The 16,712-nt window shown below is 40.0% G+C and overlaps 1 protein-coding gene across 3 annotated transcripts in view; it reads right to left on the minus strand.

Annotated features, from left to right (window-relative positions):
- Positions 1-16,712, minus strand: part of DCX-EMAP (Doublecortin-domain-containing echinoderm-microtubule-associated protein) — a 126,025-nt gene that overhangs the window by 54,491 nt on the left and 54,822 nt on the right. For all 3 annotated transcript variants that reach the window (XM_019051721.2, XM_072298149.1, XM_072298148.1), the window contains one exon: positions 5,626-5,838. In XM_019051721.2, the coding sequence (XP_018907266.2) occupies positions 5,626-5,838 (213 nt within the window). The remainder of the gene's footprint in view (positions 1-5,625; positions 5,839-16,712) is intronic.

Genomic DNA, 16,712 nt, shown 5'->3' on the forward strand with positions numbered 1-16,712 from the left:
AAACCGATAAAAACCTAAGCGCCACACTGCCGAACAAAGAAAAAACGCCTTATGGGCCTCCAAACGTTGCCAAATCTCATTCGTTAAAATACGAACTCACCGAGAATTTGCGTTTATTTTTCTCACATCTCTCACAGAATTTTACTTTTCACTCGATCAAAAGTGCCCGAGAATTCCAGAGCAGATATGCGTAGTTTTCTTCAGACATAATATATTCTCGAGAGAAATTTGGCAACATTCGAATGCCCATACGTTGTTTCTCCTTGGTACAAATGTTTCCTCGTCGCCGCGGAAAATGCGTCGCGGGCCGGGTCGCTGAGCGGAAACACTTTTTCCGTCATTTCGGTCCGGGCAGCTAGATTACGCGTGAAATGTAGAAATAAATCGGGCCCATTTTTCTCCCGGCAAAATCACGGGTCCCCCGATCGCTTCGGTTTCGCTTTCTTCGGCGCGGGAAACAAGGTTTCAGGGCTCCCTTTTGTTTCCTCGGTCATTTTGTCGCTCACCTGGAAAAAGGACATAACTACACTTTTAGCTGAACCCCATCGTCCGTATAACCCATTTTTTCCCACGGCTCGTAAGGATTTGGCGTTATGCCCTTCTACTCGTGGATTTACGATTGCGAAGGGACTGGCATCCGTGCCCTCGGAATTTTGCGGGCGGCCACAAATACTTGTCTGTCAGAACCATGAACCCTTTCTCCTCTCGTCGCTGCCCCCAGCGGCACGTTTAAAAAAACCCTTTTAATCTCTGATCGATGCGAAGAAAAAAAGTTCTGTGTTCAGAGGGCTGATTTAGTGGTCGTGTCGTTGAATATATCGCTGTTTAATGGTTTCAATGTGAACTGAGACTTAACGTGGTCGAATTGACGTGGTGGGGTCGGATACGACATCTAACAGAGATAGTGTTTTTAGAGACCCTTCACGAACGATTTCACTCACGTAATCGAGTAACAATAAAGTTAAGTTTGGAGATGAACACTGTTTTTGCCTCGATACTGATTGATAAACAACTTGTTGAGCATATGATTCGCCCAATGGTGAATGATGAATGCTATAAATATTACATCATAAGCATTGTTTCCACAATCCAAAAGAAACATCGATGCGAGCGAATGTTGAGGGTAGAAAATTTAGAGACGCCGCTCCTTTTTCATTAATATAATCGTAAACGGAGTATCGAATTGACTGCAATTTGCAATATCGAACTGATCCATTTGGAAAACAACCTAAGCGCCATTAGTTTCCCTTTGCAGATAGGTGATATTGTGGTCAAGCTATATATTTTAGTTTCTTAATACAACATGGGATCCAAACATACGTCTCTCGATACTCTGTTTACATTTTCAGTAAAAAAATACGAGCCTTCCTGTAACTACATAGGTTGTCCCAAAAGTATTGCACGTGTTTTTTTTTTTTTTTTTTTTTTGGACGAACGGTAGCAGATATCAAATTCGGGCTGTGCAGTCTTAAAGACCGAGCAATACCGATAGAACAAGACAAATCCGAGCTCTCTAGGTCAAAAAGTGACCAAGTTACAGTGTTTTGAAAATGACTTGTAGAGGTGACCCCGACACGATTTTTAGCTTCTTTTCTGGAAAAAAACAAAGAATTAAAGATTCAAGTGATTTTATTAAGCAATTTTACAGAATCTTACCAAGATTACTAGCATTTACTTTTCTTCACCGGACGACTGTACACTAGTTACCCTCTCAAAATACCTTCCATCACTTGCCACACAGCGCCGCAACCGTTCTATCCACTTCTTCAAACATGTTTTTCCGAATTCTTCTTGCCTGATGTTCTTTTAGAAAGTTTCAACAGCTCTTTTTATCTCGTTGATGGAGTTCCTGCCTCTTAAGCCCTTTTTCAACGTAGGGAATAACCAAAAATCGCAGGGTGTGAGGTCCGGGCTGATACCATGTTGCCAACTTCATTCGACCGCGACGATTGCTCTGTAGAATTTTTGATTAATCAAATCTTTGTTTTTTTCCAGAAAAGAAGCTAAAAATCCTAGAGGGGTCACCTCTACAAGTCATTTTCAAAACACTGTAACTTGGTCTTTTTTTGACTTAAAGAGCTCAAATTTGTCTTGTTTTATCGGTAATTGCTTGGTTTTTAAGACTACACAAACCGCATTTTGATATCTGCTTCCGTTCGGCCAAAATAAAAAAACGTGCAGTACTTTTGGGACAACCTATGTAACAGGGACTATTGTTACCGGAACCAAAATTTGGCTCCTTTGAGTAATAAGAGCCTCGGTTACCTAAATCGAAAACTTGGGTGTCCTGCGTAATCTGAAGTTTTCATCCTCGTGTAAATTCGAACCAATTTCAACCCTGATTGATGCGAAGAAAAATAGTTTCTGTTTCTAATTGATCTTATATGTATCGTACTTAAAATTTTCGAATTTCCCGCCCCGTCGTAATGAACACCCCATGATAGTGAGCGAGTCTTCTGTGTTGTAAATCACGATTAAATCGGATTTAAGATGAACAAATATTTATACGTACCATTGTTATCAATTAGATTTTGATATAAATATAAAAAGCACGATTCGGGTCAATTGGCATTCACGTGAGACGAATCAAAGCTCTTTAAAACTTCATAGCGATGGAGGTGCTAGGGTTCACAGTAAAGCGAGTCAATGATAGAGGTAAAGGATATGATTTGGAAATTTCAAAAGCTTTTATCCTTATTGATACGAAACATGGATGTTTAAAAGTGGTCTCATTAGTTTGCTCGTAGAATTATGACGAAAGAAACATCAAACTTTCCATGGTTGGCTAAAAGTTTTCCGTCGGATCCTTCCACTTTACGGCTGTTTAAATAGACGTTGTTTGAAATTGATATTTACCGATTTCTTGGCTTTCTTTCTCGGGGAAGTTATATTAAATTACTTGCCGTATGTGATGGAGTCGGGAGAAAAGAGAGTAAGGGCAGAAGCTCAGACTATCCATTGAAATGGAGGAAGCGTGACTCAAGTCAGAAGTTTACGTTACTTCTTTTACCCTCATTAATTTTTTAAAACATCAAGAAGGCGAAATTGGAAGACTTTTTGAAATATTTCTCAGAGTGGGCGACTCAGTTCCTGAGCAACAGATACAATCAAATTGTAGCGTGGTTGCGTTTAATGCTATTCTAAACTGTCAGGCATTGTGGGTTCATGGTCACTCTCATAAATTTTTATGGTCATTTTGGATTAGCAAAATAACAGCTCATTTGTGTCATGTCACAAAGCCGCTTAGTTAAAATTCAAATCTGATAGCTTTCTCTCTCCAGTTCAACAGGTTTCCGCGCAAGAGAGTTAAAACACGTTTCCTCTTCAAAATTTCACGTAGAACACGATTTGTAAGATGCAAATTACTAAGCCTTTCTACCGATCAAGGTATTAATGTTTTTATTCAGCATTGGTACTAAAATTTTAAGTTTCTCGCTCACAAGAAAAATAAGAGAACGTGATTCAAAGCGTTTGCTACAACGGTTTGGGCATGATTCTTAATTGAGCAGTATTACTTTCCCCCTTGCGCTGTTCTAAGTGTAAACAAAATGCAGTAGCTGAGCCAAAGAGCCAATATTCAGCTTTTCATATTTTGATGCTGCAAAGACCGTCTTAATAACACCTAGTGTGCAACTGAAGTGGAGTATGGTTCGTTTCATTAACGGAAAGTATGAATTTATCCATCGAAAAATGTTTATATCTTGGTTAGGAGGTAATTTCTTTAATATTCGCTGTACAGATCATGTTCAACGAAAAATTTTGATGAGGAAACTCATATTCTAATGCAAAACGCATTACGACAAACGGATCCAACACAACATAAAAAAGAGCAAGCGGGAGGACACGAGTTGATGACGGCGCAGAGATACAATTATTCGTGCTTGGTTGATGTCCGTAATGCGTCTACAAAATTGAAGGCGTAATGGCACGCGGTGTGAACTCGCAATGCTCTGTTCTCTGCTACCAATGGAAAGTCACTCAGATTGAGGAGAAAAGTTAAAGAAAGAGGCTTGATACGTCTCTTATTCTATTTTTGGCTGTGTTGACACTCATTTTTTTTTCTCTTTTTTCCTAATTGATGTCTGATTTTTTTGGATGTCTTTGAAGACCTACATCTGAAGCTCGTATGTATCGATCTCATACAACTCGAAGGGGGCGTGTTTTTAGCAAGCTTTGGGTCAATTTGACCTGGCTTGGGCATTTAAGGGTTAAATTGTTCCTTGTTCAAAGGTCCAAAACACAAAATTGTGAGGAACATTGTTGTATAATGTATGAAATTATTTCTTTGTTTCAGGTAAGTTTCCTGTTTAAATTCATAAAGTTGCAGCATCCATCGTGAATCCAAACCGCACCACCGGCCAATCAGAAGCGCTAAACCGAACCTAAGTGCAGTCAAGACTTGTCCTAAGTTTATCTAAATACGGCGGAAGGACCAACAAAATTTGGTCTAAAGAAGTTGGTGCAGCGGATGAAGGGCTAGTCTTTTGAACCGAAATCAGTACGTATAACCGAGTGTTTCTTTCTATGACGGCTTCAGCGGGCTGATATTTGAAATTGATAGACAAAGCTGTAGATAAAGAAGACATAGGGGAATGGAACTCCAAGGGTAAATGGGGGTACTCTCCTCATAGGGGTTTAAATGGTTGGTTCTTTAGACTCAGGGAGAAAATAATGGACTAACTATTGGGTCTCTCGTGTATTGTCGTTTGTTAGTCGATTATCTATCTGCTCTGTCCATTGCCCCCACCCGCTTCCACCGACAGAATCCTTCCATACCCCTTTTGTCTCCTTTGTCTATAGCTTCGTCTATCAATTCCAACAATCAGCCCGCAGGTCCCCGGTCCATAGCGGCTTGGATAGTTCTAGAGTCCCTTTATACTGAGAGTCAAGCCAATGTGAATCCATTTCTGATTGGCTACCGTATTTTAGGCCTCCACAGTGTCACAAACGGGAATAAAGATTACATTTTCACCAATTGCAAAGATTATAATCTGGAATGGACCGAGGAATTACGGGTTCGACAAGGAACAAACGGAATGAGAGAAGGAACGGAGAAAGGAATTTGAGAATGAACCTATCAAAGATTACGAAAAACTGTCAATTTGTGTAATTTTTATTCCCGTTTGTGACTCCATGAGGGGGTGTTGTCTTGACTCTCAGTATAAAGGGACTCTAGATAGTTCGAACTAGAATATTAAGAGAGTATGGCCACTGGGTCCCATGGAGAGGCTTAGGACCCAAAAATGGCGGTGCTTTGTTTTGGTTTTTGAGGATGGGAGGGGGGTCATTGCCAACTTTTGACGGTTATCACCAACCGCACTTGCTGCCAACCTTACTACATCTAAGATCGTTTTTCTCAAAAATTGCACACGATTAGCCTTAAAAATATGTACAAAAGTCGCAATAGTGCATTTGGGTAAAGTTCTCGTTACGATAAGCAAAGATAACTACATTTTGAATCATTTTGCATACATTAACTTTATGGCGTCCGCCATTTTTGGGTCCTAAGGGCTCCATTCAGCCTAAGATGGCTGAGCCAATCAGAGGTGGTAACTCCAGTGGCCATACTCTCTCAATATAGGTACTCTAGTTCGAACTCATGCTCGTCAATGAGGAGATTCTTACCTGAACAGTGTGGTCCATGTTGTTGATGATGCGGATGACGCGGCCGGAGCCGGGCTTCCCAGGGGGGCCACCCGTCGGCGGTGGGAGCTCCGAGTCGACAAGGGACTGCTTCCTGCTCATCGTCGGCGTTTTATTCCATCCCTGCCCGTGCGAAGCCCCCACCACTGGCGCCGTGTACCACACTCCGCCTACTTTCTTCCCGTACGACGCATTCTGCAACACAAAAAAGACAGCACGATTACGGAGAGGAAAAAATATATCACAAGGGCTCTGCCGTGCTAAGAAAAAACGCCGTATGAGCCTTCAGGTGTTGCCAAATTTCCTTGGATAAATCACAAATTTTCGGGAATATTTATAAACATTTTTCGTTCAACTTTTCAGGGAATTTCCTTCGTAATTTGATCTGAATAGTCTAAAAATTTCAAGGAAAAATATTGATAACTTTTCTCAAAAATGAACATTTTATCGGAGGAAAGTTGGCAACGCTCGAATGTTCATACGGCGTTCTTCCTTAGCACGGCAGGGCTGACCTCCTGTTCCTACTCTGTCGTGCCAAGGAAAAACCTCGTATGAACATTCGAGAGTTGATATTTCCTTCCATAAAACGTTCATTTTATAGCTAAGAATATCGGCCGGAGTGTCGAGAAAGGATCACGTTCGGAATGAGAGGATAGGTGAAATTCTGGGCGTCGAAAACAACATAGCGCATGATATTGTCACAAGACAAGTTGTCTGGTATGGCCATGTGGAACGGATGTCAGATGATAGGTTGCCTAAGAAGGTTTCTGGATTGGGCCCCCTCTGGCAGAAAGCGTAGAGGACGCCCTGCCAAATCGTGGGTTGAGGGAATAAGGCAGGAAATGAGGAGATGCGATCTGCCGGAGGCGCTCTGGCAGGATCGCTATCAGTGGCGGTTGGGTTTCACAGAGCGCACAGAAGCGCTGTAAGAGCGACTTGTGTTAGTTAATTAGTTAGTTAGTTAAGAATATTTTTCCTCAAAATTTTCAAGAACTTTAAGTGAAGCATTGCGGATAATAGTATCTAAGAATTTAGAAGAAAAATATTCATAAGTTTACCAAGGGATCGGGGTTTTATTAAAGGCTATTTGGCAACGCCTAAAAGTTCATACAGCGTTTTCCTAAGCATGGCAGTACATGAACACCGAACTTTTTCGGTTCCGGAAACCTCGAGTTCGTTGTTGAGTTTGTCAACATTGAGTTTGTCGTTTTTTGGCATTGCACGGCAAGGGCACAACAGTGTTCGAATGCAATTATATACGTCCTCTACTGGCACAAAAATGAACTTTACATCTCACAAATTATACCTTATGCCGCAATCACACACTAAGTGTGGGAGCTGGAATGTGACTTGAATTTGGAAGTCATCGGCCCGATTCCTGAATGTTGCGCGTGTCGCGCAAAATTCAGCAACGATTCTCAGCAACCATCGGATAATGTCGGATTTGCCTGAACTACTCGAACAGTTTTGATACACATCTGGATGAAAATAACTCGAATTTGCGAAATTTCAGCTGTTGAGCGATGACTGTTGACTCCCATATTCAGCTGCCAAATTCAGCGTGTGATTCCGGCATAAGGATCGTAGAGAGAATTTTCCATAAATATATCAAATTACTATTTTTCAAGAAAGCTTCATCAAAATCGCACTACTGAACATTTTGTGGTCTCAAGCCAAGGTCTCTTTACTAAACAATGATCACTTTTGTTTCAGAAAAGCAAGGTCCCGGGGGGAGGGGGGTGTCCAAAGGGAAAAATAACAGATCAAAAAATGATAACAGAATTCGCTAAAATTCATGAAAATTGGTGAACATTTTCCGGAAAGTTCAAGCCGTCACAGAAAATCTTGTCTTCTTGCATTTTGCAAGAGGAGGATTCATGCGGTCATCCGTGAACAGCTTTCCCAAAAGCCCTCCCTGATCCCCCGAAATACCCTGTACAGCTTGAAGAGAGTTCTTAATTAACTCGTACTAAAAAATGAGCTATAATAGAGGCTTAAAAAAAGGATTAGCTCTGAACACTCGCTGAATGTGTGGGATAACAAAAGAGCGCGGCGTAAGCCACGCAGACCCGAATGAAATAACGCAGAAACTCCTCGCATTGCGAAAAATGAGTTTTTCAAGGCGCCTCAACTCATTTTCCTCCTTAATCGCTTCAAAATAGACATTCCTTTATACTCCATAAATGACTTTGTAGATGGATACTAAATTTACGAGTTCCCTCTTAAAATGATCGTTTAAATCTAAACCAAGCTGCCACATTTTGCTTTGACTTAACTTCATTTAGAACACCAACGAGGGATGTTACATTTTGGATTATGACTTACTTTAAATCAAAGGCGAAAAAATAAAAAAAAAATTATCGTTTTCTTAGGCGTTATATTTAGAGGATACTGCGGTCTTGGAAGGGATTAATGGGTGAAGAAGTTATTTATAGTAAGAGTTAAAAAGACAAAAACTTGAATTAAACGACGAGATCATTTACAAAATAACCAGCCAAAGTGAACATACGTAACTTAAAATAAACCATCTCCTGATAAGCTTACACAAAAGGAGAGACAATACATTATTTACCTGCCTTTGTAACCGTCTACATAAAAAAGAACCTTCATTTTTACAATGTAGATTTTTCAGAGGAGCTATTTTTGTTGAGTTTTTGAGTTGTTGTCACACATCCATTTCTTTTGTAAAAAAATAAATTGTCCAATGAATCTTGGTAACGCTGTCAAAGAAACACAGCTCATTTCTACATCAGGACTGAATCTCAATAGGTTCACCTCACGACCTTTTTGTATATTTTATCTAGAGTAGATGACGTCCACAAGTATGTCCACGCAATAGGCCGATAAGTCACCCGTATGTCAAGCAAAGTGAGCATTCCGAAAGGAAAGGCTGCAAGGCTGCAAGCCTTGTCTAAAGGCTTGGCTCGGCTTAAGCGATACCAATCAAATGTCAATTAAAAATTCCACGACCCGACAAGGTGCTGGGTCACAGCCTCGATAATTTGCACGCTTGCTCCTTCTTGTCCTTTGAGGAAGCCGACAAATGTCACTTGGTGTTAAAAATCACCAGTGTTGCATCGATTGCTTCACAAAATTCCTGAATTAACCACAAAATATGACAACCCGACTGTCGGACTGGACTCTGGTCGACTTCTATGTGTGATGCAAATTGCACTACATCAAACATGCTGCCAAATGGAAGCAAAGACTTTGAATGTTTGTAAATTTGACAAGTTTATTCTTTTTGAACTTAATGAAGAGCATAACCCTCCTGTTTTTCACGAAATTTTTCTTGGAGAGCAACAATATACGCTTTCATAAAAATAGATTGATTTTTTGGGTAGCGATATGGCAGCGGATGAAATAGCGGCTCGTCGAGGAGACATGATCGGTTTGGCGTTAAACCGCAATGCGACAAGACGCATGCAATCATGCTCAGCCACACTAAGCCGAAACCACACAACTGCGACAAAATCTCCATGATTATCCGCGGTTTTTGCCCAGAGAGGTGGTGTTCAAAGGAAAATGCTAACACCGCCAGCAAGTAAATGAAGGCTCTAGCTTAAATGTGCGCGCCTTTGGTCACTCAGAGGAGCGCTTTATGTCGAGAGAATGTTTTGCTAATTGATTTGAGACACGATTTAGGACTCCGTTTAAGGTCGAGCGCGTTCCATTAACGTGAATTTGAAACACTAATGTGTTTTCATTCGAGGCAAATTGTTGAAATTCGTGGTTACCAAGTGGTAGGCAGTTTTACCCCTCAGGAAGCACTATTGAGTTCTTGCTTAATTTCTTGATTATATTTGACTTTTGATGTATATAATTCCGCTGCTAGGGTCCAAAAACAGAATGGATATTTTTCATGAAAAATAAAATCTCAAAATTTCACGTGTATAATATTTCAATAAATTTCAGAAATTCGAAAGTGTATTTGAAAATACGTTGCGAATGTAAATTTGTTACTCTTGTAAATTTTTTAATACAAACGTTCTCACGGAATAAAAACTTCCAGATTATATTGCTCTGATACAAGTAAACATATATAGCTATTGTATATATTTTATTTTCTATGTTCCAAAAATGCCAGAATCATTCCTTTTTGCAGCGTTTGTGTCCTTGGAAAAATATGAAGTTCAGAGCCTTATGAAATTTCACTAAAATTGTCTCAAAATTTTCTTTCATCGCGTTCCACCTTATCCGCATGACCTGTTTGCACTCTTTGCTTAACGATAAAAGTCTGTAATGTATTCATATCTCCCCCGTTAAATATTGTTTTTTCAACGAATTCATTATTATATTTCTACGAAAAATGTTACAGTAGATGGAACAGGGACTCAATTTCTTCAAAAACCCGGGGATAAGCAGGGCCGGATTAAGGGGGTGGCCACATGGGCCGATGGCGGCAAATCTATAGGGGGCGGCAAATTTTGCATTTTTTTTTTTTTTTGTAGGTATAAAAAAATCAGATTTAGAAAAAAAAATTACAAACGAGAGAAGGCGATAAAATCTCTCATTTCCTGAGAGTTTAATAATTTCCAATGTTGTCATCTTTCAGAGATTCAAGAGACAGCGCCTTTAATTATTCAAGTCAAGAGAGAAACCAAATAGTTAAAACACGCAAGTTGGCCCGGAACGGCGCGACTTAGAGAGAAATGATGATGAGGACTTGAGATGAAAAGGAGAAGCCCTCATCGGCGTGGCGATCGGCATGTAACACATATTAGCGCCTACAAGACTGCACGAATACTTCACGCATTGCATCAAACAAAGTGCGGTCATTGCGGTCAGCGTAAAACGGATAGCGCCTACAAGACTGCGTGAATACTTCACGCATTGCGTCAAACACGGTGCGGTCAGCGCGGCGCGGCGGCGGAAGTTAAAATCATTAAACCACATTTATGTGTGTTCTTTCATAATTTTTTCGTTCATTTCTTATGAATGGAAGGCCTTGTCCACACAGAGATAGGTTTACGAAACTTAACTTTCGCACAAAGTTCCGTGAACTTTTGCTAGTAGTGTTGACAGGGCTTTCGCAAAAAATGTGTCCAACACGAGTAAACGCGTCTTGTGCACCCCTCCTCCGCTGGCACGTTCATTTGATGGTTTTTTTATTGATGTTTCAAAACGAATGAGAAGGGAGCGGCAAAATACAAGCGGCCCATGGGCGGCAAGTGGGTAAATCCGGCCCTGGAGATAAGTATCCCTAAATTTTAGGGAAATTGTTTTTGTTTTAAGAAGAAATGTGACATCCTTCGAATGATCGTACGGCGTCCTTTTTTATCACAGAAATGTGTATGGTTTCATTTTCACTGAGTTGAATGAGGATGAAAATATTAACCGACGGGCATAGATTGGCAATAATTTTGTCGTCCTTCGGAAAAAGCCGTATGAACCTTCAAGCGTCGCCAAATTTCTTTTGATAAATTACGAATTACCAAAAACTCGTAAATATTTTCCTTCCAATGTTCCAAGGAAATGTATTTGCAGTTATACTGACGAAACTTGTCTGATATTACTAGTAGAATCATTATTTATACCCAGTATTTTATCGAATAAACTATGTTCTCAAAGATTATGATAACTTTCTTAATTTCTGTGGTATTATGAATTTCAAACCCCAGAATAGTTTCATAAATTATAGGATGAGAGGGTTTAAGAATACCGTCATTTCCTTCAATTATTTTCCATCAAAGCGGAAAATCAAGACTTTACACATTGATAATACTAACCACTAACATCACATTATAGTGAAGCATCTAAAAATTTCAAAGACAAATATGAATAACTTTTCTCAAAAATAAATACTTTATCAGACGAAATTCGTCAACATTGAATATTCATACGGCATTTTTACTGACAACAAAGGAGGCTCACTTTGGTGTAAACCCACCCTATGCAGATTGAAAATCTCGCGATTTTCCTTATGCATCGTCGGAAATGGAAATTGTATTTCCTCCAGAGACGCGGGGAAGGAAACCACACTACAAAGCGTGACTCTTCACTTAACTTTGCAAGGATCTGAAAATTTGTTGTTGTATCATGCTGATACTTATCAAAGGAGGAAAGCAGTCGAGGAACTTCCTCTGTGTTCATCGTTGAATTAAAACAATCATCAAGTATGATCGTGGGAACTGCGCGGGCCAGTCACCGCCGATTGCGTGAACAAGGTCCACGAAGCAGAGTACTCGATCACCGCGAGAACTTTATCCCAGTTCGGAGACAGACTTAAGGGTCTCGATGGCCATGGAAATGTTAGAATACGATTATTTGGATTTTCCCGACTTGGCTGTTAATGAAATCCGGGAAAGAAACTAGTCATTTCAACTTTCAAGCGCTCAGCCGATAGGGAGCGCTTTTTTATTTCAACCTGCCTCTAAAATTCTAGTACACTAGAAGCTACCCTATATCACAAAGAATATACTCGCATCATTTCTAATCAGAATGTTGCTCGGTTTTCTATTAACAAAATATACCAAGACTAGATATTTGGCAACGTCTAGTTCATAGCTAGACTGATCCTGAATGAACTCATCAAAATGTTAATTTGCCGTTTCTAACATGTGACTTTTTACTCTACTTTAAAAGCCGCTCTCCAGGATCTCTCGATTAGCCGAGGCCTCAAAATCCCGGCGCTTAGCTAACCGGAGGGACGCAAGTTCATCGGGAAGCCTTGAAGTAAACTGAGGCGAAATAAATTCATCCGAATTAACCGGGGTCGGGGGTCGCGCGGAAAATTATCCAATTTAAACCCCCCCCCCCCCCTGCATGGAAGTCTACGCGCAAGCTGCTAAGCCCGGCGGGTGGGGAGTATATCGAATTACTCTGACTGAGAGATCCCTATGTCAGCAACGTGTCATATCGATTAAGGGCTTTTAACAACGATTCAACAATCGAGTATCGAGAGATCCCTATCTCAGCAACGTTTTATATCGATTAAGGGCATTTAACCACGATTCAACAATCGTGTGTCGAGAGATCCCTATCTCAGCAACGTTTTATATCGATTAAGGGCATTTAACAACGATTCAACAATCGAGTATCGAGAGAAACAATCGAGTATCGAGAGATCCCTATCTCAGCAACGTTTTATATCGATTAAGGGCATTTAACAACGATTCAACAATCGAGTATCGAGAGATCCCTATCTCAGCAACGTTTTATATCGATTAAGGGCATTTAACCACGATTCAACAATCGTGTGTCGAGAGATCCCTATCTCAGCAACGTGTTATATCGATTAAGGGCATTTAACCACGATTCAACAATCGTGTGTCGAGAGATCCCTATCTCAGCAACGTTTTATATCGATTAAGGGCTTTTAATAACGATTCAACAATCGTGTATCGAGAGCTCCCCATCTCAGCAACGTTTTATATCGATTAAGGGCATCAAACAACGATTCAACAATCGAGTATCGAGAGATCCCTATCTCAGCAACGTTTTGTATCGATTAAGGGCATTTAACAACGATTCAACAATCGAGTATCGAGAGATCCCTATCTCAGCAACGTTTTATATCGATTAAGGGCATTTAGCAACGATCCAACAATCGATTCGTGGCCCGCGAAAAACTCACGGGTGAGAATGAGCACCCTATCGCGGTCGCATCTAGACTCGCACTCATTGTCGCGAGATGGGATCGGGGAAGGTCGTGAGGGAGGGGGTGGTAGGGGGCTGGGCAGGGTGGGGTGGGATGGGGGTCAAGAAGGCTCCGAAAAGCGTCTGGCCCCCGGTGCTCTGTCCCTGTTATTGTTCATGCACGTTTGTCTCATAACCTCGTTCCAGCTCCAAGCAACCCTGTTGCCTTTTTGTTGTTTACGCGGATTTTACGGAAAAATCTACGGATTTAAGATTTTTGACGACGTGTAAAAAGAGGAAACTTTAAAATCTGCGAAGCGCCAATAGGTGTCGCTAAAACTATGCAACTGTTGCTCTCATTTACCGGGAATTAGTCGCTGAAAATGATAATTCTTGCGTTGAAAAGAATGCCAAAATTTAGAGGAAATTTCCAACTAATAGTCCTCGAAAGTAGGCGTTTAGGCTCCTTCACCGTGAGAAACACCATGCACAATCTTAGCAGCACTTAATGCCAGTTGCCATGTTGAAAATTTCCACTCTTCAGTTCGCGTCGTGGTCATTTCACGATTATAAGTCCATGATAAGAAAATTATAATCTGTATAGATCGATGATGGTTATTCTGCCGTAATGTTGACTTCATATATTTCGAAGCTGTACAATTTCAAAATTTCCTTTCAGATTTGCACGTATACTCATCAGAGCTCAGAAATTTTTTTCTCTAATTGAAATCTTTGGAGGTACCTTGGTCTTGGTTTCCCTGCAGAAAAGTTTAGACCCTATACTTTTCTACACTGAAAAAAAAGTGGAAGTGGGATTGACCATAATGGTATAGTAAAAAAAAATATGGTGATAAAAAGCCCAATAATGGTCGATTTAAGCATCTAGATGAAAGTGAGAATCATACTCGATATAAAAATTACCATACCCGGATTGTAAATATCAGTTAGGTGTGTCTGTCCATCGTTTAGGTATTTCTCACCATCAGCTGGGTATTTTTTACCATACGATGAGTTAAAAGTATGGAATAACATAGTAACACTTGCGTTTGATATCTGTAGGCATCTGTATGCGACTGGTCATGGTGTTGGTAGGTTAAATTTACCATACTGGTATAGTCAGCGTGGTGAGAGCTCCCGTTTGACTGCGCTGCGGTCTGTGGTCCGCCATTTTTCGTTTGTCTGTTTGTCAGTTATAAATTTATCACGTTGAGCAAGGTAGATTTACACAGGTATGGAAAAGTTGAAAATTTCCCATGAGCCTCAGTACGTGTCACATGACCTCGTGACGTAGGTTAAGGGGCCCGTTTTTTAATTAAATTACAATCAAATTAACATTCAAACGTTTGTGCGTTTAAACGCTAAAATTAATATCGTATAACCAAAATTGTGCAAAAAATCCCACAAAATTTTGACAAACGATAAACCGAACATAATAAATCAGAATAATCAAAACATACAACATGGCTGACGTTAAGGGGCCGCTGGAGAGCCAATCAGAGGCCAGTTGTTTAGTTCTGTCCATACCTGTGTAAATCTACCTTGACGTTGAGGGTCGGAGTCCATGGCTGTGTTTTATTGATCCATATTAATCCATGTGAATCCACGCGTAATTTGCCCAAATTTGTGTTCGAATTGTCCCTAAAGCTACCGTCTTCTCTTCGAATCTATCTATATTGATCTGCCACATACATTTTCTGAGATTTTTTCGTTATTCGTATCGACCAATTTCTGGAGGTTAGGAGTTGCTACAATGAATCTGGCTTGCAAAGTGAAGGAATCCTGAAAATTTGAAAACCTTCGCAAAGTTGTTCTGCAATCCAGTGAATATCGGTTCTGTGTAAAGTCATTTCGAAAACATAAAAGTGCGGAAGTAATTTGAAAATAATCGACTAGAAGTGATTTTTGAATACTTCGTTCGTAGGTATATCTATATTCTTGTTAAAATTTTCGAAGCTCAACATACTCAGATGAAGAGACAAATGTGCGTGGGATTGATGTTTAACTGTAACTTTAAGCAAAATTTGGCAGCTTCTGCCCCACCGTGAACCGTGCGATTGGATTTTCATGTAGTGTCTTTTTGTGGGTATATTTTGAACTATCTATTCATTATATGCAATTAAATTTTCCGTGGATCTGATTTAGTCTGTAAATGATACCTTAACGCGAATAACAAGTATGGTTTTGGTATCATTTACTTGAAATCAGTGAAGCAATTATCTGCTATTTCTCGTTGAAACTGTCTTTAACTGCCATTGATTGTGTATGTAACGGAATTTCTAAAAGTAAGATGTAAGTAAAATATCCACGACTTTCATCAAAAGCATTTAATAATATAAGATGAGTGGATTTTAGAATCTACAAGGTTTGTCGCAGCATCTGGATGCTTGAAATTACCATACTAGTCAGTCGGGAACGCCACACTGGCACTGTGTCGCATAGTGTCAGCCGTATCGTGTTATTTACCATACCGGTATATTGGTAACTATGCTGCAGCTTCACTGTGTAAAAAATCAAGTAGACAGTATGGTAAATAACACCCAAACTCTGGTAAATCCCACCGATTATTTTTTTCAGTGATGCTATGACCGGTGCAGTGAGGGGGAGGGAGAATTCCAGTGAATATAACTCTCTTTTCAACAATAGCAGCTTTTACAGATATTTTAGTCCAAATCTAAAAGCAAATGGCAGGATGCATGCAGATCTTGATGCAGCATCTACTTGTTCGACGCTGAAAGCTAGCTGCATATTCAAGGAATAGCGTGTGCTAGTCATTCAAGCAATTTTAACGGACGAGGCAAAAATTACTTTCCGGGAGTTAATACTTTCCGACAAACAGCGACACCCGCTCTTGCAATCTATCACAGTATAGTTCCCAGTTTCGCTCTCTCTCGTGACTTCATTCGTCAGAATATTTTGAAGTTGACGGATCACTTAGTTTCCGTTGTGCCGGATTGTGTAAATTGAAAAGTGAAGTCTCTCGTGTATTTTTAAGCAAGGTGCCTTTAAGGTTATATTCCATCAATTCGATTTCATTTTCAAGAAATAAAAATTCAATGATTATATGTTCCAATTATTGTGAGCCCATAATAGCTTCTCTTCCAGAAACTTGAAAATTTCACAGCTGACTAAAATGCAGCCCTTCGATTCGAACTTGAGGTTTGATTGTCCGGTTCAAATTCGTAGAATCATCGCATTGGACGCCATCGTTTCCTTGAATTAAGCCAACGAACTTTTAAATTTTTTTTTACGAGACTTTGAGGTTAAGGGTTGGTAGTTTTTTTGTGAAATTGAGAAGTAAAATCTCTCAGAATCACAAAACAGAAACAAAAATAAACAAATAAATGCATTGAAATAAATTGTCCAAGAGAGGGTAGAAGTCTAATTTTCTTACAAACTCCCACAGGAGACTCCCGTAATCAACTAAAACTAATTTTTTAAAGTTTCATGCAAATGGAATTGTGATGGCAATTGAGATTTTACAACTGCGTGGC

Source organism: Bemisia tabaci, chromosome 3, assembly GCF_918797505.1.
Source record: "Bemisia tabaci chromosome 3, PGI_BMITA_v3".
Classification (NCBI taxonomy): Eukaryota; Metazoa; Arthropoda; class Insecta; order Hemiptera; family Aleyrodidae; genus Bemisia; species Bemisia tabaci.